This window comes from Brachyhypopomus gauderio, chromosome 10, assembly GCF_052324685.1.
Source record: "Brachyhypopomus gauderio isolate BG-103 chromosome 10, BGAUD_0.2, whole genome shotgun sequence".
Taxonomy (NCBI): domain Eukaryota; kingdom Metazoa; phylum Chordata; class Actinopteri; order Gymnotiformes; family Hypopomidae; genus Brachyhypopomus; species Brachyhypopomus gauderio.
In genome coordinates this window covers 13879707-13907097 of record NC_135220.1, presented here as the reverse complement: position 1 = coordinate 13907097, position 27391 = coordinate 13879707, and the positions used below count along the sequence as shown (strand labels likewise).

At 47.4% G+C, this 27391-nt stretch overlaps 1 protein-coding gene across 1 annotated transcript in view; it reads left to right on the top strand.

The window, feature by feature from the left end:
* Positions 1-25502, top strand: part of map3k1 (mitogen-activated protein kinase kinase kinase 1, E3 ubiquitin protein ligase) — a 32074-nt gene extending 6572 nt beyond the window's left edge. Inside the window, 19 exon segments of the mRNA XM_077019703.1 lie at positions 8504-8654; positions 9218-9433; positions 9681-9881; positions 10191-10307; positions 10397-10545; positions 11198-11319; positions 11471-11552; positions 13179-13371; positions 13701-13961; positions 16232-16353; positions 16710-16801; positions 17122-17314; positions 17646-18879; positions 18992-19144; positions 19693-19855; positions 20290-20421; positions 21418-21560; positions 22453-22584; positions 22830-25502. Coding sequence (XP_076875818.1) covers positions 8504-8654; positions 9218-9433; positions 9681-9881; positions 10191-10307; positions 10397-10545; positions 11198-11319; positions 11471-11552; positions 13179-13371; positions 13701-13961; positions 16232-16353; positions 16710-16801; positions 17122-17314; positions 17646-18879; positions 18992-19144; positions 19693-19855; positions 20290-20421; positions 21418-21560; positions 22453-22584; positions 22830-22976 — 4003 coding nt within the window. The 3' untranslated portion in view covers positions 22977-25502.
* The last annotated feature ends 1889 nt before the right edge of the window (positions 25503-27391 follow it).

The window sequence follows — 27391 nt, the reverse complement described above, 5'->3', positions numbered from 1 at the left end:
GCTATGATAATGAAACTCCTACATGCATGCGTAGCATGCACACACACACTTGCAAATTGTATGAAAGACATTAGACTTTTGAAGGACATTAAACTTATCAAGACACCGTAAAGTACATCAAGACAGTTTCAGGACAGTATGCATTTCGGATCTGTAGCTGTAATGGTAGGAACTGAAACCGATGTGATATTTCAGCCCACGGGGCCAAACCAGAGTAACAAGTGTGATTACTGTCATATTCTCACATGATGGCTAGTGGGGGTGAGGAGTCTGTGCTATTGTGGTCTCCTCTCTACCAAATGTCTTCTGGCTTCTGGTCATGTCCTGAGGGTGAATCAAATGAGCCTGCCCTATTAACACTGCAGTGAGTAGTTCACCCAACGCCAAATACCCCCCAACCCCACAGTCTTTTAGCCAATGACAAACTGCAAGTTGTAACAGCATGGGAAACCAGCATTGATTCTGTAAACGTCTTTCCTCCTCCAACGGACAGCGTATGGGTAATGTGAGCCCTCCACTGAGAGGCAGCATCCTACATATGGAGCGAGTGCTGATTGGCTGGCATGCCACATCAACACGCGTTGCGTGCGGCCCGTACCACATGCAGATCCAGACCGAGCGGTTAACGCCTCCGCTCTGTGCTCACAAACGACCATGTTGCCAGTCTGTGGCCCACGGCTCACAGATGGTCAGTGGGAGGATACGGGCCAGGTCTCAACCACCCTGCAGTCTCTCCCCCACCCTCCGCTACCGCCCCACCCCACCCACCTTTGGGTTGCCTTTAGAAGAGTTCGCCTAGCCACGCCTCACCTCCGAGCTTCTCCGGGGCAGCAACCTCGGCCTGGCTCGCGGGACACCCACCCGCACATTTTGTCCTGTTCTGTGTTCTTTCAAAGCTCGCGTTTCATCTCACTTGACTTTCCTCTTCAGATTGTTGGCTGCGTCTGGTTGAAAGCGGTTTTAAGGCCGAACGTACAATTTTTTTTCCCATCCTTTTTTATTTCCCCTTTTGTTTTTCCAAAATAGATATTGCAACATCTCTCTTTAAATGCGAAACAGTAAGCACTCGACACGTCCAGTAAGGGTGGTTTCTACGGTAGATTGATGTAACAGCTTAATGTGTTTTGGTTATTTTCGGGCCTTTGCATACAATTCTTGCATTCTAGGCTTTAGTCACTATCTACACAGACATAGAGACTTTTCTTCCATCTGTTCCCCACTTTGCGTTTTCGTCCTGTCATTAGCATTGTCCCTTTTGATCCTGTCTGCTCTTGACTCTTTCACCTCAGTGTCTCCCTACACCTTGAGGGAGAACTTTGCTTGTTGGTTTCCTTAGTTCTTTGAATTGAATCTTCACCTGCATTTGTCTTCTGCTGTCAGAACTGCTGCTTCTTTTCTCAAACGTATCTCCTTGCTGCTCAGGACCTGATGCTCCAGTCTGCCTTTGTCTGACTTTCTCTTCTAAAGATCTAAAACGAGCTCATTTGACCTTACAAACCATTGACTGCTGCATTAGAGAAACATTACGTTACAAACTTGGTGGGAAGTTGGACCACTGTAGAGATGCAGGCTATTTGTTCAGTGTCTCGTGACGTGGTTCAAGCTCACGTAGGCTGTGCTGTTGCCCCGCATATATTCTGTGTATTGTGGCCCGTCTGTGTTTCAAGGTGACCGCAAAAAAAAAAACAAACAAATAAATACGAAAAAAAGCTAATGCATTGTTTTGGGTATTTTTGTCTTGTCAGCATTGTTTGCTAATCTTGGACAGAGGCTTTCTCAGCATAGCTTTTGCATACAACAGTGGTACCCAAAACTTTTTGAAGAGCTAGCTATTTTTGTCTGGTATAATTTTTGTACATCCAACTTTGTTTTTCATATGTAGGGAGGAGAGCTTAAATGTTGACTTCATTTTCAACTGGCATGTCTGTGTGTGTCTCTCTGTCTCTACTCCTCTCTCTCACTCCCCCTCTCTCTGTCTCTCTTTACCCCCCTCTCCCATTCATTTCTGGAGGAGGCCATGCATGTGTGTCCCTGCAGAGTTGGCCCAGATTCTCTCATGAATTGAATCTCTCATTTCGTTGGCTTTCTGAAAGACATTGCACTTTGTGGTGGTACATGATGGTGAAATGGAACAGTTTTTGTTGTTACCTTTGCAGTTATGGACTGACCAGGTTCCTCCGCAGTATGGACTCCCTCTCTGCCCCCCCCCCCCCCCCCTCTCTGCCTCCTCTGCTCTCCTTTGTCTTTGGGGCAGAAGTTCTTTCCCTCTATTGCCTGGTGGATCCTGTGGGCCTGTCGGCTCCACTGTTGTGTTCCTGTCAGTTCGAATCAGAGCATCTTAATAAGCACTCAGGAGGAAGATCGCATCTGTAGCCACGAGGTCTTGATCCGGACACTCGTTTACCACAGAGCTCCTCCCTGTGTCTCCAAACCACCCCCACCACAACCCATCAAATCATCTCACTACAAACTCACATGTGTTACCTGAAGCTTGTGTTGATGTGATTGCCATGGCGTGTCCCTTTCTTGAGCTTTCTGGTAGTATTGTCAGAGAATTGGAGTAAATCGCCCCTTAATATGAATTCTGTCAGTGAGCATTTGGGAATTGTGGCCAAGCTGTTTATTATGGATTGGTTTCATTTATTTTGTTGTTTTTCTTAGTCTGTTTCCATTAATGCTGACTTTTTTGATTAACTTTTACAGTTTAACCAGTTCAATAGCATGGTGTTTTATTAATAAACACTGTCATTTCTTCTTAGATGTTGATCTTCATTTACCCTTGGGGTTTGAACTTTCCAGCACTAGTCTAATAAAGTAAATGTTTAACCCATCACGCGCTAGTGGTCCACACTGATAAGGCCGTATCACTGGTGTGGTGAGTAGATCTGTGATAGAATGCCAGCTGTCTTCTGACCTTAAGGTGTGTTCTATGGCTTCTGTTCTTTAAGTGAATATAACACTAATTCATAATGTGACGACTGTCTCCAGTTAGTTTAGTTTAAGACATTCTGATGCCAGTATGTGAGATTCACTGTATGAAATTTAAGATAAGGCTTGGTGTGCAGTATCATGACTTTGAACACTAACATTTTCTAGATTACTCAGTAGTGTTCATCCAAAATCCTTTTCTTAACTCACTCCAGTCACTTTAAGATGTTTAGGTGGAGGTGGGGTTTTCCATCATGGTTCCTTCTCATCTTAGCTTCTCGTGGGAGCGTTAAGGGGTGTGGTGCCAGGGGTCCACACCCATCAGACACGTTGGCCTTTATTGTCCTGCTCAAAGGACGCCCCTGGGCGGAAGTTTCCTAGGATCCAGGCTTCAGCTCGCATCACGGGTGTCCTATGCAGAATTTGAGGTGTTTATTTGCCAGTTTTTTTTTCCTCTTTCAGATCAGGCCTTGATCATCATGTCCAGATTAGTTGAGCGGACATTTTGGCTATTCTCTAGCTGCTTGGCACATTGAGCAGTCAAACACTCCCAGGAAGACCAAACCCTACTTAATCCCTAGATGATCTGGACACTGTATGATTAAATGGATGCCTGCCCTGGGATTTAACGTGTGTGTGTGTGTGTGTGTGTGTGTGTGTACTTCCCCCATCTTCCTAAAGCCAATATGCATTCATGTGCCCCGCCTTCCCCCTTTCTCTGGTCCATTTCCCACTTACAGTGCTGTGGCTAGCAGCCCATTAACGGACCGCCTGTTCAGCAGCTTGTTTGGCTCAATTGCTCTGACGCTGGAAGTGTGTGCGTTGTAGACAGAGGTCAAAGGGCAAGCTGAGAGGACATCTAAGGGGACGGCTGTGTGCCCCCCCCCCCCCCCCCCCCCCGTCCCTCTTACCCCCTCTCCTCTTTTGTGGGCGTGAACATTCTGAAAATGGAGAACCACTGTTGGGGGCAGCTGCGGGACGGGGGGGTAAGCGGGGCTAGCTCTGCTGCCCTGCAGTGGGGGCAGGGGGCGGATGTTGGGGGGGGGGGGGGGGGGGCGTTTCTGCACATTCCAGCCATGCAGCAGAGCCGCAGCAGTGGGTGATGCAGGCTACACGGGGTCATGACCTCCGCACCTGCACCGGCCAGCACCGTGCACACAGCACAGCCAGCCAGGGAAGCGAAGAGCTCGAGCAGTGCTTGCATTCATAAACTGGCTTATTTTATTAGGATCTGCTGTATAAACAACAAGCAATTCATTTTAATACATTTTTTAGCTTGGAGGAAACCATGAAAGAGAGGACCTGACCACCATGCCTTCTAGAATAGGTTTGGTTTTGTAGTGGGGGGGGTAGGTTTGGTTTTGCAGCGAGCGGTTTAGCGAGCACCCAATGCACTTCCTTCCCTCGCGTGACGGGAGTTTCTCTTGCACAAAAGTGCACGAGAAGCAGCAGTGATCGGTTCCTCTGCCTTTTCTCCATTTAGACGCAGCACTCACTTCTAATGAGATGGGGCGTCTCGGATTACCTCCAAAAATAAAAGGTGGTCGCACAGTTCTACCATCGTGTAGAGGCCATTTAAAGCTTCGTCACATCCAGTTTACACATTTACTCTGAAACGAGTCTGACCTGGTGGCTGTATGGACAGACGCTATTGGTCCACAAGAGCCTCCTTTATCGAGTACTTTCACTTTGATGTGTCGCAGATGTTGATATGGTGTAGAGTCGTCTGTAAAGAGCTTTAAGGATGTTGGATGTACTGGGAGACGGAGACCAAAGGTGGTGCGTGTTTGAAAATATTAGCATATTGCCTAATGTGGTGTTGGGAGAACCTGATGACCACACCAGCTCAGCATTTCATCCTGTCTCATAAACTCGTGGCATTGACACCGAAGCTCCTCCACAACGCTTGTCCTACTTAGACCGTTCCTTTTATATCCTGCAGCAGGAACGTTGTGTACAGTTTCAAACGCTGCCAATTGGCCAAGATGCCCGAGACGGCGCAAGACGCAGCAACACGTGGAGTCTGCGAGCGTTTGGCACCTCACCGTTCCCCACGACACTCAAACGATGGGAAGGTGAAGAGCGTATTGGACTCACGCCGGCCTCCGATCAACCAACTCCCTCCCTCTCCCCCTGGGGTTTTGAATTATTATAGCACCAGGAATTAGGATTTAATTTCCCCTAAGCCGGTTTATTGGCCTGTAGTCAGGCCGTGCCTCTTCTCCTGCTGCGTTGCCCTTTTTTTTATGCTGACTTTCCAGCAGTTTTGCCAAGGTTGGTGCTCTCTAGATAAAGACTGGCTTGTGTTTTAGAAGCAAATTCCCCTTCGCACGAGATCCACCCTCGCACGGAGGCAAATATGTGTGGAGGGGGTACCTGATGCAGCAGATAAGAGTCCAGAATTCCCCTTCAGAGTCTGTGTGATGCAATGACGCTCTCCATTCTAAACCCTCTTTCTTCAACACACACACACACACAGGGAATCATAATTGTTGAGTACCAGCGCTCACCCTACAGGTGTTTAAAATAAGCTGCATCTCATCGTAAACAATGACCCTTACTGCCGAGCCCAATAACGCTATTGGCCCCCATCCAACTGGAAATTCCAGGAAGATTTGTCTCCAGTTTCGAGTGCAGCTTTCCCCTGATGAAACGCTGCTTCTTGCCATAGCTCCTGACACTCTGTGGTTTCTAGACGATGTGTGTTTACACTCTTTGATAGGCAATCTCTTCACGTTGCGTAAGGTCTCCTCTCTGGAGACGGCGGGAGCCCAGGGCGGTCTCGGAGGGGCTCGTTATGCAGGCGTAGGCAGCTCTCCGCCTCAGAGATGCTGGCCCCTCCTCCCTGTTTGTTCTGTACCTCTTACCTCACTGGCAAACTTGGGCTAACAGGCTAGCTAGGTGCTGCTGAAGAGTATGTTTATACTCAGCCCTCGTATTACTGTTGTTGTTGGGCAGGGGTGGAGAGTGGGACGTCCTTAAACGAATCAATATTTTGTTAGCACACGCTGTAGACGTTCTTTTATATCCCAGCTGACACTTTTAATGCTGTGCTAAAGCAAACATTTCAAACATGATCTACAACCTGGCCACCCAACGTCGACCATTTTAACGTAAGTGAGAGCAGCGGTGAGGGCGTGTGCGCGGACCCGGGGCGTGTGTGCAGTCCTTTGGGTTCAGCTTGGCATAAAGTACTCTGTGCAGTGCTGATGCACATTTTCTGCTCTGACTTTGTTTTCCTGGTACGTTTCCTCATAGCTGGAAAGACCTTTCACTCACAGACGCTGGAGTTCGCACTGAAGCCAATTGTAGCTGGTTAAGATTTCACCACACACCTGCTCCCTCAGCCACGACAAACTTTAGGACTTAATAAACAGTTTATGATGTGTGGTTGTATCCACCGGCCCACTTTACATTCCTGATTTTGTCTAGTTGTCCTTGAGCTTTTGTGTTTTTGTGTGTGTGTCGAGGGCCTGCAGTGTAAAAGCATGTGAGGTTGGTCCGCACTTCTCCTGTCATTATGCAGAGCTCCCCTGACTCCGCTGCCTCCAGAAAAGAGCCACTGATTGTGTGAACGGTAACCTGAGAGCTGGGAGCGGCGTAGCTCATGAGAATGGGTGTGTGTGTGTGTGTGTGTGTGTGTGCGCTCGCGCGCATACACGATCGTGCACATGTGGTGCCTGCGTGCGTGCGAGCGAGCGCTGCAGTCTCGGCTTACGCGGAGGTTTGAACTGGATTCCCAGCCCCTGGCTCTTCCCTGTCCCACCTGCAGGACCCACAATGCCCCTTTGTTCCTGGCCCATGCCACTGTGGGATAACTGTTATACGAGAGCCAAGGCTTGGTCACCACCAACTTCTCTTTTTTTCCCCCCTCATTCAAAGTAAAGATGGTAAACTCCTGCTCTCTGGTTTCAGCGTGGCCGAGAGGAGCCAGAGGGGGACAGAACCTCTCCGCTTGTTTGCTTTGGGTACTGCGGCTAGCTCCTCTTCTGCTGGAAGCCAAAAGGTGCTGTTGGCTGTCTGTAAACCCAGTCTTGTCTCTAGACTACTAAGAGTTCTGCTTTGTGCTTGTGGACGAGTTCAAGGTCCCTTCTGCAGTTCTCTCACACTCACGCAGTGATAAAAGGGTCAAGTGCTTTACAAGCCAGTGGTCTTTTGTATATTTTCCCCCATAAATTTCCAAGGAAACCAAGCTTAAGTTGTTTTGATAAGGCTGTGGGATTTCCCCCACGTCTTTATTTTGATTGGCTTCTAGTCATTCGTGTCATATTTTGGATCTGAATTGAATCACTAGTTGCATGCAGCCATGTAAATATCTCTGTTCTCGGAACTGTGGCGATTTTGTCTTCAACCCTGCCTTGTTTTTCTGTTTTGGAGTTGGAGCATTAAAGGAAGAACCCGCACAAGCTGCTGTTGCGCTCGTCAGAACTGTGTCCGACTTCCTCTTTGAAGTCCTGTCGTGGTTTTGGCTCCATACGGGGCCACGGCAGGCGGAGGAAACTCCGACATCTCCCCTTCCCTGCTTTGTTATTGTCGCGCAGCCCTTTACTGGGTAGGCAGAGGGGGCCAGGGGGTCTGAGAGAAGGATGGACCTGCCACAGCTGCCTTGGCCTGCCCTTCTCTTGCCCAGCACATGTGGGCAGATGTCCAGTCAGGGATTTTCCCCAACAGCTAGTAAAACATAATTGATTTAATGAGAGTTAAAACCTGCAGTTTTGATTTTTATCATCAGTATCATCTCCAACATGTTGTTTTCGTGTAAGTGTTATTTGTGAAGCAAGTGGGTACTGGTATCTCTCTCCCTTGTGGCCTTAAAAAAAAAATCCTGCCATTCAAATGGGATTTGCAGGACTGTACAGTCTGCACCTTACTAACGACTTTCTGTAGAACAATTGATTTACTTAGTTTCTTTTTGGGCGTGTAAGTGATCCGGCACTTTCTGTTTCAGGCCAGGCTTGAGGGTAGGTGAAAGGCCGGCTCACCAAAGCTCCAGAAACACTAACCGCCCTGTCCCACAGATCTGGGCTTACCCAGCGCGAGCCAGGGGCGACATCGGCTGGGCCCCGCCCCCACCCGGCCCCCACCCGGCCCTGCACTGGCCGCAGGGCTCGGACTTTCTGGGGCTGTTTTTCTGTATCACTGTGGTCGGGTGGGCGTGTGTGTCTGCCGGGGGAGGGGGGGGGGGGGGGTTGTCTGCTGTCAGAACGCGTTTGGGTGATGTACTGTAAATGTTAGGAGCTCACACTGCTAGGGATCCTTATCATAACATCCTCTGCGATGAGGTGGAGTGTTTGTTCTGAAGCGCTCCGCCCGCCCGAGAGAGGCGTGAGGGCGAGCGACGTTTCTTCTGCTCACTCGGCTCCTCTGTGGTCTTTCCAGCCGCTGTGCTGCAGGACTAAGTGAGCTTGTAGAATGGAGCTCCTCACAGTGCTGCTATCGGTCCCGAATAGCTGGAGAAAAACTGCAGAGAAATTCAGGAACTTAAAAATTTCAGTTTCCTGAAGTAGTTTAGACTTGCCGTTGCTCCTTGGTGGTGGAGCGAGCTGATGCTTCTGCCTCGTTTCTCTGGACGTAGCCGGGACATGGAGAACAAGGAGACGCTCCGTGGCCTGCAGAAGATGGAGGACCGGCCGGAGGAGCGCATGATCCGCGAGAAGCTGAAGGCCACCTGCATGCCTACTTGGAAACACGAGTGGCTGGAGAGGAGAAACAGGCGAGGCCCTGTGGTGAGCTCTCTCTCCCTCACACACACACACACACACACACACACACACAGACACGCACCAAATTTCAGCTAGTCCTAGATCATTGCTACTACCTAGGATCATTGAGCTTTCATGTGAGTTTACACACTCTCGTATATGCACCCATAATGGTGAGATGGTAAGGAGTCTTCTGAATTGATTGCAGATCAAACCTTTTGGGTCCTTCAGCTCCCAGACCAAGTATTGTCATGATCCTTGAAAGGCACCTTCTTGCCGTCTTCATGACAGCATTTATTGTGTACTCTGAAGTATTTAAAAACAAATCATCATTCCATTTTATCAAAGTTGACAAAAAATGTGGATAAAATAGTACTGTTCATCTCGGACTGTGATAGTAGTGTACATTTGGGACAAAAAAAAAACATTCTTGTCATTCTATTGTGTGTGTGTGTGTGTGTGTGTGTGTGTGTGTGTGTGTGTGTGTGTGTGTGTGTGTGTGTGTGTGTGTGTGTGTGTGTGTGTGTGTGTGTGTGTGTGTGTGTGAGAGACGTGGCAGTAACCAAGTGTGCTCTGCACTTCTGCAGGTCGTGAAGCCCATCCCCCTGCGGCCAGACGGCAGTGAGGCAGGTCGTCAGGGGCATGAGGCCGGCAGCGACAGTCAGAGCTCGTCTTCCTCTCAGAGCAGGGGACGCCGTAGCCCCTCCCCTAGCCCCTCCTCCTCATCCACCTCCTCATCCACCAAGACCGGTGGGAAGCCCGAGTCTCCTGGCGTTCGCAGGAAGAGGGCATCCCCAGTTCCTGTGAGTCTCTCCTACTAAACACTCCAACACTTATGTGGCTTCTGTGTACACAGAAAGATCTAGAAGCACATACTGAATCTAAAAGGATTGTGCCGCTATGGCAGCTGACAGGAATATGTTTATATTTTTACATACAGATGTTGTCGAGATAACATCTGCTAACTGAACAGCATTGGAACCTTCTCAGGAACGGTTTGTGTGCACGGTCGTGGCCTGTCGCTCATGTTTGTGCCTTCGGTTCGTGTAGTTCCAGAGCGGCAGGGTCACGCCCCCTCGCCGAGCTCCGTCCCCAGATGGCTTCTCCCCATACAGTCCAGAAGAGACCAATCGCAGGGTCAACAAGGTCATGAGGGCCCGGCTCTACCTGCTCCAGCAAATAGGACCTAACTCCTTCTTGATTGGTGGAGACAGTCCCGACAACAAATACCGTGTGTTCATTGGACCTCAGGTAAGCTTAGGCATGTCAAGGGTGGAATAGGTTTAGACTGAGGTCAGAAGCTGATGGAGAGGTGGCAGTTTACTTCTCAGCACTGTAGCCAAGATCCCTTGAGCCTGACCACCACGTTGTTCTGCTATTGCTTCCGATGCAAAAGTAGACAAGTCGTCATGGTTCTTTAGACCCTGCATGGCTCGGGTGCGCTGGAAGCAGGAGTAGACCAAAAATGTGGACGCGGCTGCTGTTGTGCTTATAGACGTTGTTGTTTCTGCTATTGTCCACCTCGAACGCAAAATCTGCAGCTGTAGCTTTTTGCTTCAGACGTGCAGCTGTGGCCGTGGGACCTTCTGCATCCACGTCCTCTTCGTCATGCTGCGCGTCTTCCAGCTGGAGTCGTCCGACCCGCTGCTCTGGAGAAAGACCCTAAAGAACTTTGAGGTAAAGCCGAGAAGAACCCAGCAAGCGCTGGTGCTCGTTAGAGGCGCCAAAGTCACACGTCCAGCTCATGTCTTCCTTTCCGTGCCCAGGTGGAGAGCCTGTTTCAGAAGTACCACAACCGACGGAGCTCACGAATCAAAGCGCCATCTCGCAACACCATCCAGAAGTTCGTTTCGCGCATGTCCAACTCCCACACCAGCTGCACGTCTAGTTCTTTGCCTTCCAGCAACGAGAGCAGGTGTGTACTTGGGTCCACTGAGCAGGAAAGATGGCTGGAGATACACTGAACTTCATTCCATTTGCACAAATCACCAGGCTCTCCTGAATGTTTTTTGTTCATTTTATGGAGTCTATTAAAACTTAAAGATTCTAAACTTTCCAAACTTTTTATATCGTTCACTTTGTTCCTTATAAGGAGAAGCATGTAGAAGGTATTTTTGTAACTTGAAACAAAAATGTAATTTCACTTCTTTAAAGAAAAATGACCTAGTTAGGATGGTTCATTTCATGAAGGAATACTAAATATGATTTCAGTATAAAATATTTTTTGGAGACTTCCACAAATCTGTTTTACCCAGATAATTAATTATATTCTATGCATCTGCCTTAAACATTATAGCAACCTGCTCTGAGTCTTAAGATCAGGAAATTATGCAAGCTCTACTGACAGAGTGGGTTCCTTGTAGTTGGGTGCAGCCCGTTACATTGCAGTGCAGTCATATCGATCATCTCCAGATGCACTTGGGCCGGATGGCCACCAGCATTTATGAGCCCCAAAATTGGACTTTTGGAGGATGAAACGTGTGGCCAAATCTGACAAAGTGTTTAGTCTTTAAAGGAGAGGGTGGTGTCTAAAAACATTCTCTCTGTTCCATGTGTGCCACCTGCAGCATGAAGGACGAGGAGGAACAGATGTGTCCCATCTGTCTGCTGGACATGTTGGACGAGGAGAGTCTGACGGTGTGCGAGGAAGGGTGTAGGAATAAGCTGCATCACCACTGCATGTCCATATGTGAGTCCAGGTCTCCTGCCATCCCAGACACGGCCTACACCGCGGCCGCTCCGCTGTTTGCCGCCGGGCCACTCCGCAAGGGCCCGAGGGTGGTGAGCTCCTGCCAGATGGACGATCTGGCATTAAATCCATCTCTGTTTTGTTTTCTCAGGGGCAGAAGAATGTCGGCGGAACCACGAAGTTTTAATCTGCCCTCTGTGCAGAGCGAAGTGGAAGTCTCATGACTTTTACAGGTAAAAAAATAAAAGTTCAAGGCTTTGTGGAAGCAGTTACACACCTCAGGTGGTTTTTGAGGGAGAGGTTTGAAAAATAATTCTTACTGGCCATCATTAATCCTCACAGAACAATGACTGTGACGAATTATGTATAATTCCTCTAATATAACCTCCTTGGAAGGGCGTACCAGGAATATCGGCTATTGTTTAGTTTGCGACACCCTCGCAGGCTGCTGTGTTTCCACCCCGTGAGGAAACACCTGCGTCTGGCTGGGGGTGAAGGGGCAGACCGAGCATGCGGTGAAGCTCCAAGATAAGACAATCAGATGAGGGTCAGGAAACGACAGGAGCGTCCATGACGCAGAGGGGCGGGGCCATGCACAGACACAGGAAGAGAAGGATCCCATGGCAAAACAAACAGGCGGAAGGCTTTGATTGGTCCCGCTGTGCCTCCGGGGGGCTCTGTAGGTGTTCAAACCCACTAGCGCCGGGGGCCTAATATGACCCAACCACCCAGACCTCAGTGGGAGCACAGGAACACCACTGCCGTCGGGCCCAAACTAGAACTGGAGCCTGCCGGTTCAGGCTCAGTTCAGCCAGCGCGCAGGAGTGACTCATAAACCCTCAGCTGCAGAAACGCACTCTGTTGAGAACAGCAGCGCTACGCTAAAGAGCAGACGGTTTAAAATGTCACAGTCCTTCTCATTTTGTGTACAGTAAATAAAAAATGGCACTCTGTTCGCAGCACCTTGTTAAGGCATAGTTTGTGTCCGCTTTGATTGAAGCTTTCTCTATAGGAGGAGGTGATGAGGCTGGGAACAATGGTAGATTTAAGGAGCTGGGGTGTTGGTCAGGCCATCAGTAAGCAGGAATCTCCTCTCAGCGGTTAGCGGATCTAGACAGCTGGGCACCACCTGTTTTGTGTCCCTCTGCCCCGGGTTGAAATGCTAGCAGCTAGTCAGGTACACGGTGACTCCCAGCCCTCAGGACATGAATACAGCTCCGATGTGGGATTCTCCCCAAACACACACACACACACACACACACACACACACACACACACACAAAGGCTTGAAACCATACCCTGTTGTTTTTCTCCCTGAAACGGCAATTATTCTAATTTTACAGAATACATCTCTGTTCTGAAAATAAAGATGATGCTTGTTCCCCTCCCCCACACTCAGTGTCTCTTGTCTTAGCTCGCTTGAAGTAGCTAGCCTTTCTTGGGTCATATTTGTAGAAGCGTTTTGAGTTTTAAAGGTCGTTGTTTGGTACTGCAACAATTGCATCTTCTGAGCAGTATGTTAATGAATGTTAATGTGACACCGAAGTAAACGCACGCTGTGAAACTGGACATTGTTCCTGAGGCTAAATAAGTCCTGCACTGTTGCTAAACAGGAGTTCAACAGGACCCTGTCTGTTCTGAAGTCGTCTCTTCAGAGACTTTGATAGCATGAGCAAGTAGCCTTGCACTGAGCAGCCAGAGATGGTCACCTCGCCAAGCTCCATCTTCACAAAGCGAGTGACCCCTGCTACAGATTTTTTTTTTTTTTTAGTACACAGCACACCTTCATTGTTTAAGTCTGAAACATTCAACCCTAGTGCTGGCTTTAAAAAAAATGTATCCATGTGTCATCTGCCCAGTCACGACCTGCCACCCGCAGCAGAAAGTCCATCGAGTCGCTCCCAGAGCCAGCCGTCTTCATCCACTTCATCATCATCCTCCTCACACACTGAAGGCCAGAGGGCAGCCCAAGAGGGAGACTTCTCCCTGCCTCAATATGGAGTCCAGCAGATCCCACAGACCTACAAAGATCTGGCTGAGCCCTGGATCAAGGTGAGCTGAGGCTGTGGAAGATGTTCATCCATGTTCGAAGATCCAGAGCTCTGACAAGTATTGGTCTGGGTTTTCAAGATGGTGGGGGGAGGGGGGGTGTAGTTAACATTATTTTGCTAGTAACATTATTTTCACTAGTAACATTATTTTCCAGTCACTGTTGTGTCATGATGTTAGTATGTCACATGATGTATTATTCATTCCTGTTTTAAATGTGAGTGACATGAAGTGAAGTCATTTAAAAAATGTTTTTTTCAAATATTGTCTGATGAAATAATGGCATTTTCATAGTGTTCGTTGAAGTTTCATGTGTTCTTGTTCCTTGTCAGGTGTTTGGTCTGGAACTGGTGGGCTGTCTCTTCTCCCGAAACTGGAACATCAGAGAGATGGCGCTGAGGCGTCTGTCACATGATGTGAGTGGTGCTCTGCTGCTGGCCAATGGCGAGCGGTCTAGCGGGGGTGCCGGACTAGGGGCGGGGCTTGGAGCAGCAGAAAATGACATCTCGGGTGACGTGGTGGTGGAGTCCTGCTGCAGTGTGCTCTCCATGGTGTGTGCAGATCCCGTCTACAAAGTCTACGTGGCAGCACTGGTAAGAACCCGCTGATCCCATCATCCAAGCGAATGGAGCGTAAACGTTGAACTTGTCTCCATTTACTGCTGCACACTCATTAATCCAAAAATTTAAAAGAAAATGGCAATAACAAAGTACTTCAAAGTAGGACATGGGTTAAGAATTTGTGTTGTCCATTAAACAAACTTGTCCAATGACAATCTGAGCACTCCGACGTAGGTTTTGATTCTAAGATGTCATTCCGAAATAACTTCCCACTCTCCACTACACCAGTAAATAAAATGACAGTCCAGTAGAGACAGCAGTAATAAACTAGCGGTGATCAACAGTGATGATCAAACTAGCAATAGTGTGGAACACTACCATAAGCAGAGCTACACTTAATAATGAGACTCGTATGTTATCTTGTGCATAGAACAGTTAGTAGTTCAACCATCAGTGTTTCTCATCCGTGTGGACTGGTGAGCTTTCGGCACTTCCATATCGCACTTTGAGTGCTTTCTTGGCCTCTGATGTAGCATGAGCCTCCCCTCCAACACACATCCGGTCACACCGTCAGATGCACAAGAAGCGTTTGCTCAACCTCTGGTCTGCATCACATGCACAGGGGTGTAGTCGCTTCATGGCTACATCACATGCACAGGGGTGTAGTCGCTTCATGGCTACATCACATGACCCAGTCACAAGTGTGGCTGCTCGTGTGTTCTCATGACTACAGACAATGCCAGGGTTTTAGCTACATGGATGTGTGGGTGGGTTGGGTGGAGGTTGCACAATACCATCTCCGCTTGTATGTTTTGAGATGGGTGAAAAGCCAAGATGGCAGGTTAGGTCAGCTTGAACTAGAAGGTCCAGCATGAAGGCCTTGCGGTCTCTAAAGTGTGGATTAGACAAAAGCTATGATGAGCTCTGAGTGTTTGCTGACCTGAACTCATGTGAACTATCACCTTGAGGTTCATGGATGGCTTTGAGAGGCACTTTGGTTATCAGCTATAAATACATCTGAAGTCCATGAGCAAACTGGGAGCTTCTTAAGAACGTTAAGATTTTTGTTTTCCTGTTGTTGACTTTTCGATTTGGGTTATCTAAAGTTCTAAAGTTCAGTGGAACAATAAACCATGCGGGCTGGTTTTAAAGTTCATTTCAGACCAGGAAGACTGCGGAAGTGCATGGATCTTCAGGCTGGAGTCGTAGAGAAAGGTTTCTTCTTCTCCCACTCTTAAACCTGTTTCTGCTTCTTTTAAAGAACAATGGCTTTTGGCTCTTTTCATGACTGACCTCTGTGAGTTTGACATCTCCCAGAGGCTCTTTGATCCAACGAGCTGTGTTTTTTTGAAAGCAAGAAAAGTTCTGTCCTCCTGGGAACTTTCCAACAAATTTAGCGGAGTCGGATTTTGCTGTATTTTCCTAACACAGAAGGGGCAGTGGGTAAAAAAATATGCCACGAGCACTTGAGAGAGCTAACGTGTTGATCAGAATGCAGCTCGGGAGTTCCATAAGGGCTTTTTTTGGGTTTGGTTGGTTGTTTTTTGTAATAGTGTTCGTATCTGGTGACAAACACTGTATGCTGACTTAACTGTGCTGGAAAGGGCACGTAGGCAATCGGACGTGTCTGAATACGGGTGTGTGGACTTAGTGATTTTCTCCAGTGGGTCTTCATGCTTTGATTTGGATTTATGTTTCGTCTTTTGTAGCCTAGAGGGTGTGTGTGTGTGTGTGTGTGTGTGTGTGTGTGTGTGTGTGTGTGTGTAGGAGAGACGGCTCTGAGACTATCAGTGCTGGGCAAAGCTCCAGTTCAATGCACTATCAGTCACCACTCCCCTTCTCACTGGGAGTCAGGGTCAGGGTGAACTGTTTCTCGTGCACACACACTCACGCACACACACAATCACACTCGCACTCCAAAACAGTATTGAACACGTGGAGTTCTTTGCTGCAAGTCTGAGTGTCCTTGTCACAAGAATAGCCATGCCATAATGTGCCAAAGGTCAAAAGTTCATGGCTCTGTTTGACCCCGTGACACTGCATTACATACATGCTGCTATGTAGAGTTACCTATTCAAGTAGGCACAAAGGAACACATCTAATAGTTCTTCTCTCACAGCAGAACTGCACGTTTGCAGGCCAGTACTGTTTATCCAGCATATCTTTTAATAAAACAAGGCACCCGTGGAACCTGTGGAAGTGGCACACACCACCTGCAGTCTGAATCTGGCGCCATATTGAATACTGGTGAATTTGTGCATGATGAAGTGTTTGGGAGTTTTACAGTGTGTGTGTGTGTACAGAAAACCCTGCGCGCCATGCTGGTCTACACACCGTGCCACTCTCTGACGGAGCGCAGTCGTCTCCAGCAGCTGCTCCGTCCCGTGGTGGAGACCATCCTGGTCAAATGTGCCGATGCCAACAGGTGCTGCTCTCTCTCAGGCAGCCGAGTCAGCGCACAGTGCGGCTGGGCTCAGTCCTTTAAAAGCAGATTACTGCCACCTAGTGGCAAGTCATTACAATGAAGTTAAATAGGAAGTTTTAATATATAAAAGGATAATAGTTTGTTGCAAAAAATACTTTTATCTATAAGTCTATCTTGGAATACGAAGTGTGTGTGTGTGTGTGTGTGTGTGTGTGTGTGTGTGTGTGTGTGTGTGTGTGTGTGTGTGTGTGTGTGTGTGTGTGTGTGTGTGTGTGTGTGTGTGTGTGTGTGTGTGTGTGTGTGTGTGTGTGTGTGTGTGTGTGTGTGTGTGTGTGTGTGTGTGGTCATGTTCACAGTCGCACCAGCCAGCTGTCTGTGTCCACTCTTCTGGAGCTGTGTAAAGGGCAGGTTGGGGAACTGGCTGTGGGCAGAGAGATTCTCAAAGCTGGTATGAATTTCTGTTATGCCCTCAACATTTAATGCCACCAGTACTTCTATAATTCACTAAATTAACTGAACTACACTTAACAGTACACGTACTTTACATATTATTTTTTCTTACAAAAGCAATTACACAGTTAACAAAGCAATCTATATAGGCTACTGATGTCTTTTCCCTTTACTCTTATTTGTCAGAAATATGTTGCCAGATAACACCTGTGTGTGTGTGTGTGTGTGTGTGTGTGTGTGTGTGTGTGTGTGTGTGTGTGTGTGTGTGTGTGTGTGTGTGTGTGTGTGTGTGTGTGTGTGTGTGTGTGTGTGTGTCAGGTTCTATTGGTATAGGTGGAGTGGACTATGTGCTGAATTGCATCCTTGGCTCTCAGACAGAGACCAATAACTGGCAGGCTCTGCTTGGCCGTCTGTGTCTGATCGACAGGCTGTTGCTGGAGTTCCCAGCTGAGTTCTACCCCCATATCGTGTCCTCGGGAGACTGTGGACAGGCCCAGAACCAGGTGGAGAGGTACATGACTCTGCATGTCCAAATGTCAATATGTCTTTGATCTGAGGGGCAAACCACTAATCCAGCTCTGACTCCACAGAGAGCCGATGGTCAACATGCATATTACAAAACATACATACGAAATCATCAGCAAAAGTCATTGGGTTATATTAGTAAAAGGACACAAAAGGTTATTGAAATGTTAGATTTTTATCCAGTTCTACGATGGTGTATTTTGTTGGTGTCTGTTAGTGTCACTTCTATTTCAAAAATTATGTCCAGTGGTTTGATAATCCAGGTGGTGTTTGATAATCCGGGTGTGATTTGATAATCCGGGTGTGGTTTGTTCCAGGTACCAGAAGCTACTGCCTCTGCTGAGCTTTGCCCTGCAGTCTATCGATAACTCCCACTCCATGGTGGGCAAACTGTCCCGCCGCGTGTTCCTGAGCGCCGCCCGCATGGTGGCCCGCGTACCTCACGTCTTCGTCAAGCTGCTGGACATGCTCAGCGTCACCAGCTCCACCCACTACGCCCGCATGCGTCGTCGCCTCCTGGCCATCGCCGAGGAGATGGACATCCTGGAGGCCATCCACCTGGGCCTGGAGGACGCGCGTGCCGGATCTGTCCAGCACTGCAACCCCTTCCTGGAGCCCTCGGCACCCCACAACTCCCCCACCCCCACCGAGAGGAACTCCCCCACCCAATGCGTCCCCACCTGCAGGGCGGCCCGGGGAGGCGCGGCCGGCCCCAGACCGGCGGACGAGATCGCCGAGAGGCTGGCGGCCATCTCCACGGGCCCCGCCGACCACCCCAAGCCCCCGGTGCAGCTTCGCAGCAGACCTCCGAGCCAGTGTCTGAACTCTCCCTGCTCCGGCCATCCGCCCCCGCTACCCTCCCCCTCCTCCTCCTCCTCCTCCTGCCCCGCCCCGGCCGTCCCCCCGGACAAGCCCAAAGCGCGGCCGCAGGGCTTCCACCCCAGCAAGCCCACCCAGTCCTCCCCCGGTGCCCAGCGCAAGTTTCCCCTACAGAAGACCGCAGGCGGTGGAGCGAGTAGCAAGGACCCAGAAAAGCTGCCCTCACCCCTGTTTGCTCAGCCCAGGCCTCTGGCCCCCACCCAGGTGCACCGGCCCCGCCCCACGCGCCCCTCCCCCGCCGCTTCCTCCGAGGCTAAAGCCCTGTGCCTCGCCACCAAGGGCAGCATGAAACTCGACCTCCACGACGCCGGGTTCGTCCCCAGCGAGGACGCGCTCTTCACCCCCGTAGAGGAGAAGTTCCGTGGCCTGGACGCGTCGGCCGAGCTGAACTCCAGCATGGAGGACCTCCTGGAAAGCTCCATGCCGGTGGCCGACGGCACCGTCACCTTCCAGTCGGAGGTGGCGGTGCTGTCGGCCGAGCGGGCGGGCGCGGACGACGACGCGTACAGCCAGGATGTGACGCAGAACCAGAAGTGCAAGGAGAAGATGGAGGCCGAGGAAGAGGAGGAGCTGGCTGTCGTCATGGCAATGTCGGAATCCCAAGACGCCCTGCCCATCATCCCCCAGCTGCAGGTGGACAAGGGAGAGGATGTCATCATCATTCAGGTGGATGTGAGTGTAGGAGATGGCGTGTCTCTTTTTCCTTTACGTTTGAATATTACGACACTTTTTCACCATTCCTCCAAAGCCAATCAAAACTCTGCCTGGGGCTCTCTCTACGCAGACCCCGGAGACGCTGCCTGGGCATACCAAAGCCAAACAGCCCTACCGCGAGGGCAACGAGTGGCTGAAGGGGCAACAAATCGGCCTGGGCGCCTTCTCCTCCTGTTACCAGGCGCAGGACGTCGGGACCGGAACACTTATGGCTGTCAAACAGGTGAGACTGAGCATGTGTGCGTGTGAGCCGAGGCTCCACATGGTTAAGATAAATACAGGAAAGACATGTTGGACAACACAGCATAGTTGATATTTATAGTATTGAATATGTCCAATGTAGAATGTATGTATTTTAATAATGGAAGCTGCTACTTGAATTGAAAGTGTCCTTTGTTGCTTGTATTTACCTTGGCACTTCAGTTAATTCCCTGTCAGAGTGTCCTACACTCCTCAGACTGGTTTTGGTTTCTTACAATGTGCTGGAAATCAGAGCTAGGAAGTATTCTTCACACCTACAGGTTCTCTCCATTATAATGTCGATAAAAACAACCGTGGTCACTGCTGGTGCCTGACTAGATGGAAAATATGGAGTTTAGACAGTTTTTAGCGGTATTTTTGTGCTTGCAATCCAGGACACATGCTGGTGTGAAGAGAGGCACAAATAAGAGACTCTCCTCCTTTTGTGTCGAACCAATCGGCACATCCCTACATCAGTAAGCCATCCAACCCAAACGGTCCAGCGGCTCTGACTGTGCTGTTGCCCCTCAGGTGACGTACGTGCGGAACACCTCGTCCGAGCAGGAGGAGGTGGTGGAGGCCCTGCGTGAGGAGATCCGCATGATGAGCAATCTCAACCACCCCAACATCATCCGCATGCTGGGAGCCACCTGCGAGAAGAACAACTACAACCTCTTTGTGGAATGGATGGCAGGTGGGCTGTAGGTTAAGAGATGGAGGTGTGGACATGGGTGTGGGAACATATTAACTAACATGTTATGAAGACCATAATGAGATGAACTGAGTGTAAATAGGAGCAAACAAAAATTTCTTCAAAGGTTCGAACTGCTCTGCCTGTCCTAAAATGTTTGATAGCAAATTGTGTGCAGAGGGCTGTCCTTACAGTAGTAGTAGTGTTTGCCACAACAGACCGACACATTTTGATTGTTGGATAAAAGATCTCGAGTTTCCTCTTTGGCACAACCAAGCCCTTTCAGTTATATTATCAGACTTTTTTATGTTGGAATGTCTGCTGTGGCACTAGCGGCACCTCCCATCCTGGTCTAAAACAATCGCTTGGAGCAACGCTCTCTTTTTAATTCTTCTTTCTTTTTCTTTTTCTCTCTTTCTATCGCCGCTTCCTCCCAGGCGGCTCCGTGTCTCATCTGCTGAACAAGTACGGAGCTTTTAAGGAAGGCGTGATCATCACCTACACAGAGCAGCTGATCCGAGGCCTGGCCTACCTGCATGAGAATCAGATCATCCACCGGGACATCAAAGGTGATCTTCACGCTTCCTGCCAGATCACACCAAGGCCTCATTGTTGTCCATTACCCTCATGGGAAGCTTGGGATCTGTCCTCGTCCAGATTATACCTCTGATCTGGCTGGAGTTTAGCAGGAGCTGTTGTAGAGATGAGAAAAGAAGGAACAGGATTTAGGTCTTTCTCTTTAGGGTTCCTTTATGCATGTGTAAATTAAAAAAATAATAATTTGTAAGCTAGCTGGTTCAGAAAGACGCTCTAAAACGGAATCACTTTTTCCCGATCCAGGCTCAGACTACACTATATATTTTTTCTTTTCACAATGGATTAGGTGATGATAGTGACACAGATTCTTGGTGCGTCTTGGTTGGGACGGTGGCGATGGTATATGACACTGACGCAGTACATTAGACGCTGACCAAACACGGCACGGCTTTGCTCGAGTTTGTAGGTCATCAGGAAGGAGGGTAATGAAATTGTCAATCACGGTTACATAAGCTCTTGTGTATGATGCTGTCTTTTGTTTTTGGAAAAGAAAACAACGGGACAAGAATTGTGGAGCCATTCCTGGGTGTCACGGAGAAGGCAGTAGGGGTTATCTGTGCTTCAAAGAGAATGAGAGATAATGAATAATGCATATGAAACATTACATGCAAGTAGCATTTAGCATGTAACATGTAACAAGTGTCACAGTATGTAAACAGAAGAGGAGGAAAATATCGGATTTTGGGAATTGAATAGTTTGATAAATGAAGAATTGATTAGAATTGATATCGGGTGGTTTCATAGTCACTATAACTGCAGTCCTGTCAGAACAAATATTAAATATTGGAAATGTGTCGGCTACAACAAAACTGTAACGATTGGGCTGAACTTGTGTGAAAAGCTTCCATTTGTATTCTGTATCAGAGATGGCTCGCTGACTTTGGGATACCACGTCTTTTCACATTCTCTTTCATGTGCTGTCTCCCCTCTCCATCCCCGCCCACTCTCTCTCTCCCTCCCTCCCATAGGTGCCAACCTGTTGATTGACAGCACAGGCCAGAGGTTGCGGATAGCGGACTTTGGTGCAGCGGCCAGGCTGGCCTCCAAGGGCACGGGCGCAGGCGAGTTCCAGGGCCAACTCCTGGGCACCATCGCGTTCATGGCCCCCGAGGTAAGACTGGGCCAACACTGCACGCATCACCGCACCAGCACGCTTCGTTAATGCCTGGCCCCCAGCCAAATGCCAAACACAGGCATTCCCTCTCGGACGTGTGAATATACGACGTTATTCCATCCCGCGCCCACACAGGCCTTTTAACTTTCGGCATTTAAATGTCAATGTCCTCCAGCGAGACGGTCGCCAAGTCCGGCGACCCCTCTGTGTGGCATTGAGTCACGTGGCCAGCTGCAGAAACTGGGCAAAGTGGATTTAGACCTCTCACTAACTCCAAATGAAAGGAAATTGTAATCCTTTTGATATGGCCACAATAGGCAGGCCCCTTAATGCCTTGTTATCATTGTGGGCCCAAACCTTGTTTAATTGGGAGGCCGTTCAGCAGACCTGGCACTTGGATTCAGGACTGAAGCCTCTTCATGCTCTGCCGAGACCCTTCCCCCACCCCAACCCCCTCTTTACCCCCTGTTCTTTGCTGAGGGAATGCTAAATAATAAACGACCTCTTGGAGGACTGATCTCCGGAAGTTCTTAACGTGAAAGAATGAAAGAACTCTTAATTACTGTGGCCAAATCTACTGTGGACGAGCGGTTTTGTAAAGTCAGTTTACTTTTTTGAGCGAAAAACATTTTTGGGCTTCCCTTAACATAGTAAAACGCTGCCGGTTTTTTGAAGAGGCAGCACAGCTAAATGTTAGACTTCCTGTTGAGCCTAATTCATTTCGGTGACTAAATCTACAATACTGAATGGACTATCGCTCCACTATCGGTTAAACCACCTTGCACGTGTAGTGTAAATGGTGAGTGGGTTGTTTGTATGTATATTGGTGTGTGTGGTGGAGGCCCTTTTTGTGACGGGCTGCTCCTAACGGCACGGTGTGTCCCGTCAGGTCCTGCGAGGGCAGCAGTACGGGCGGAGCTGCGATGTGTGGAGTGTGGGCTGTGCCATCATCGAGATGTCCTGCGCCAAGCCGCCCTGGAACGCCGAGAAGCACTCCAACCACCTGGCCCTCATATTCAAGGTCAGCCACATGCCAAAAAAAAACCACAGTTCCATGCATATGGTGCATCTGTTCCGTGTCATGTCTTCACTGCCTGTTCTGTAACTTAAGAGCTGCATCGAGGATCCTGGATGAAAGTAGCTTTTAAACGTTTTATGAAAACCAAAAGATTTCTTAACAAAAAATAACGCTGCTGTCAACGGTGTTGCTCTATCGCCCTCTTGTGGCCGCAGCCTGCTCTATAAGCGCTCTGTGTACCCCCTCAGATTGCCAGTGCCACCACCGCTCCCTCGATCCCCCCGCACCTGTCCCCGGGCCTGAGGGACGTCACACTGCGCTGTCTGGAGCTGCAGCCGGCTGACCGGCCTGCCTCCCGGGAGCTGCTCAAACACCCCATCTTCCGCCACTGGTAGCCCTGAGGCCGCAGAGAAGCCGCGCTAGCACACTACTACTGCTATTACTACTGAAGGGACTGTCCGGTCCTGTCCGGTCCTCTCCGGTCCTGTCTGGTCCTGTCCTCCTCACTGCTGTGTTCCCCTCAGTACTAGCGCTAGCTCCATTACATGCGCATATGCGCACACACACACACACACACACACACACACACTCACCAACATGCACACACCAACAGTGAGTCCTTACTGCTGTAGTCGTAGCACATAACCTAAAAGCAGCATGCCTTCTCTCCCACGACAGTGCCTTTCTGAGAGTGCCATGTCTTCATACTGTACTTTTGATTCTTGGTCGAGGCGAGTCTGAGCTATGCGGTCAAATGCCTCTATCCATTTTTTTTTTTGTTTGGTTTTATTTTTTTTTGTTTTTCTCCCCAAATGAAGGTGCTCAGGAGGTGTGTTTTTGGTTTTTTTTTTTTTTTTTTTTTTTTTTTTTTTTTTTTTTACGTAGCCAGGTTTTTACTTTGGTTTTTTTTTTTATATGTAGCCAGATTTTCAGTCAAATTCCAGGGACTAAGCAGTCACCTGTCTAATTATCATTTCAGCCTGTTGGCTGGTGTCTTTGAACTTCTCTCACATTTTAACTTTTACTTTGTATTGTGCGTTTTACTGTTGGTCTATCACATTTTCTCTTGTGAAATGTTAAACACCATGAGTGGATTTCAGGGAAAGGTTGTTTTGGACAGGAAGAGAAGCTAGTTCAGTCAGCATTATGCTGAATAAGGCTGCTTCTAATGCCTGTATTTGTCTATATGTGTGTTGATTTTTTCCCCCCTGTCCAATTCTCAATGGAAATCCCTTGTAAATGGTTGATTTTTTTAATGTTACAGAGGTAAGGATGTATATTAGCTTTCTGGGTTTAACTGAGGTTCTGCATTGAGTTTTCATTTGACTTTGAGACCCAGTCCCAGCTGAACTATAATGTTACGATAAAACGTCACGCGGTTCATTATGCCCTCGTGTTCTTTCTTGGATGCTATCAGTACATGGGCCTTCAGCTTTTGATTTAGTGATGTTGACATTTGATCATGATTTTCCTCATCAGCCATGTTCTTGGTGCTGTTCGATGTCATGCAATTTTAAAGATTTTTTTTATTTTTTTTTATGTAGTTTGACATTTTAGTTCATCGTAAAGCAGATGACCAGTAATTTTTTATAAAGGATCAGTGTCCACCTGATCATTTCTGATGTGTGGAATGGTCATGGTCTTCGTCTTCTCTGTAATGAATATGAATGCTGTTGACTGTTGTGGTGGAGGGAAGTCACTGAGATTCTGCCTTTTTGTTCTTATAGATATTATTGGATTTAATAAGGAACCTGCCCCTTTCTCTTTTTTTTTTTTATCAGAAATGTTGAGCAAGTTTCTAAATCATGTTAATCGTATGAGCTATAACTCTTCAAGTGTTGGTGTTCTAGTTGTAATCACTGAAAAGATAAGATAATTTTTGAGAAATCCAAAAATGTTTGGAAAATTTGCATTTCAATGATGTTTGAACTCCCCTTACTCAAATCAAGTGAAGGGATGTCAACAATTTGACAATTTCAAGATTATTTTTAAAAGAGAAGTAAAGCTTTTATTTAATGCAAGTCTTATTTGCTTTGTGTGGAGTACAAGCTGATCAGACTTGAAGAGTTAAGATGTAAATATATATGAATTTTTGGTAGCTAAATGTATTTTACTTGACGCCTGTATTTTTATACCACACTTTTTCCATAAAATACATATTTTGTTTCTGCTTTGTATTTGTTTTATCTTTCTTTTCAATGTCTTTGTAAAAGCTTTAAAGTTAGTTATGCACTCTTTGCCTTTTCATATACTGGAAAATGGATAAGTTCAGTCAGATTCATAAAAGCTAATCAGTATTACGTAAAGATGGCAAACGCCTGTAATTCAACACTTCAGTTGTTCAGTTAACTTCCTCCTCTGGCCATGTTTGTTTTACTTCCTGCCTCCGTGTTGTAATCTTGGATCTAAGCTGGACTGGAATCGTGTGAAATAATAATGATGCTGTTTCTTGTTATCTGGTACTCCCCCCCCCCCCCCCCCCCCTCTTTTCTCCTCTTCCTTGTTCATCTTCGTTTTCTTTGAAAAAACGTCTTGCTGTTTATTCCAATCTACTACCTCAGGTGTCCTATAGAGTTTTCCTCTACCAAAGTTCACTTTCTCAATATATATATATAATTATATATATATAAATATATATTCTTTTGACTGTTATTTGTTTTTGATCTCTTTCTTTCAAAGATTTCCAGGGCTTAAGGGCTAACTTGTAATTAGCACCTTTTTATTGTGCAAATAAACTCATGAGATCTCTGGGTTTAAAAAAAAAAGAAAAGAAAAATTGGCTTAAGCTGTATCCTTTAATCTTAAGTATATTTGAGATGTTTTAATTATTAAAGTTTTTACCCCATTTGAAGCATTTTATAACAAATTTGACTTATTTTGGTGTTCGTCTTTAGAAAATAAAAATGGGAAGATGGTCTTGATCCTCTCGTATTTTGTCATCTTATTCTTTCAGACTGTTGTGTGTTTCTGCTATAATGCTTCACGGGTGTAGTGTAGGAGATGGCAAACAGAAATGAGGGCCTGAAGGGGCATGGCATGGTGATACCCTGCTTTAAGGAGCGCATTTGAAACATTTTTGCAGCAGTCCGGAGTCAAATTTGCAAATTTAATCTATTCAGTTGGTCGGTCCCGAACCCCCCCCCCCCTATGTATACACACTATTGGAGTAAGTCATCTCATTAGCCTAATGCAGCTAAAATATGGAGATTTATAGGAGGAGCCAAGGACTAAATTCGCCTACAATGGCAATATGCCAAAAATGTAACCTGAATTTTTAAGGTGACTTCAGATGCAAAATATTTAAATACCTACATATTTAGGTGCTATTTTCTCCGATTTGATTCCATAAAGAACAAAGGATACGCATTAAGATTGGAGTCAGTAATGACCATTAACATGGCTGAATATGAGTATCTAACATTTCATAAAATACTGGGTTATGAAACAAGTCTGGTCATCGTATGCTCAGTTAGAGGAGCAACATACGGATGTTGTTTTCATTCGGGGGTGTATGGCACAGACAGTATTTAAATACCAAATACCAAACAATGAAACACTATGAAAGTGTCCAATTCTAAACAAGTAGGATAAAAGGCCCTGATTTGAAGTCAGTCAGTCGAGGGTTAAGAGGTGGTGATGTACTGGGATGCATCCTCGTCCACCCAGAAGCCCCCCCCCCCCCCCCCCCCCCCCCCTTTCTCCTCTGTCTCGTTCCTATGTCTCTCCTATAGGCTATAGTTGGATGGTGTTAGATTTATGCTAGAAAACTGATCTGAAGATACTTCATTCATGCAAATAAGCTTGCAGAGAAACAAATTGTCATTTGACTAGTGTGCTTAAATACAAACCTACCACCTTGGTTAAGGTAGGTACAGTCACTCAAATGGACAGAGTTAGGATTCAACTGGGATTGCAATAGATGGGATTGTAATGTGAGCGTTCAGAGCTGATCAAATTACTCTGAACAGCAACTTGCTGGCAGTGATCAAGACAACGACTGCCTTAAAGTTACATTTAGGTGACCGGCCCAACCTCTAATAACTATATTCCCTCAGAGGACACTGATGTTAAAGCACCTTAATTTATGCTAGCTCAAATGCTTCCACTATCTGGTGACTACTGAGTTACACAATAACAAAGATGCATCCAGGAAACCAAGCTGGAAAGTAATGCAACGACCTTGTATAAAATAACCAAAGTTCATACATCCCAAATAAATGGGCTTCAATATCCTTGACTCATTGCTCAAATTCCTTGATGCATGCAAAAAAGCTGACTGCACTCCATCCTCACTACATCCACTATACTCACCACATATACTCCACTACATCCAACTATACTCACTACATCCAAAGATGCTAAACCTTTGCTATAGTAAGTCAAGTACTTAAGGCCTCTGAAGGCAAACAGCTATCTGACAAAGAGCTTGACAGTTTGGGAACTGCAATGCAGAACTGTCCCTGCTGCCACTACCAGTGTCACACACCTTAGGCACACTGGGATGAAAGCTGCCTCAAACAGAATGGCTTATTAGGCTTATTAAAGTGGGCAGCAGATATCTGCCATAGCCAAGGCTGTGCAGTAGCAATGTTTGGCAGCCAAACATCCCCCGTCTCTGGCTCCTTAGCTAGATTAGTTTATCCTGCCACTTATGTGCATTTTTGTAGCAAACTCATTTTTTTTGTTCAAATAAGGGAAAACGTCTTTTCTTGTTTATACTGGAACTCAGTATAAGTGCCTTTAATGAGCAAATGTGTTCTCACTGAGGGGTTGGGTAATATTGTTATATTCAAACTCAAACATGTTGATG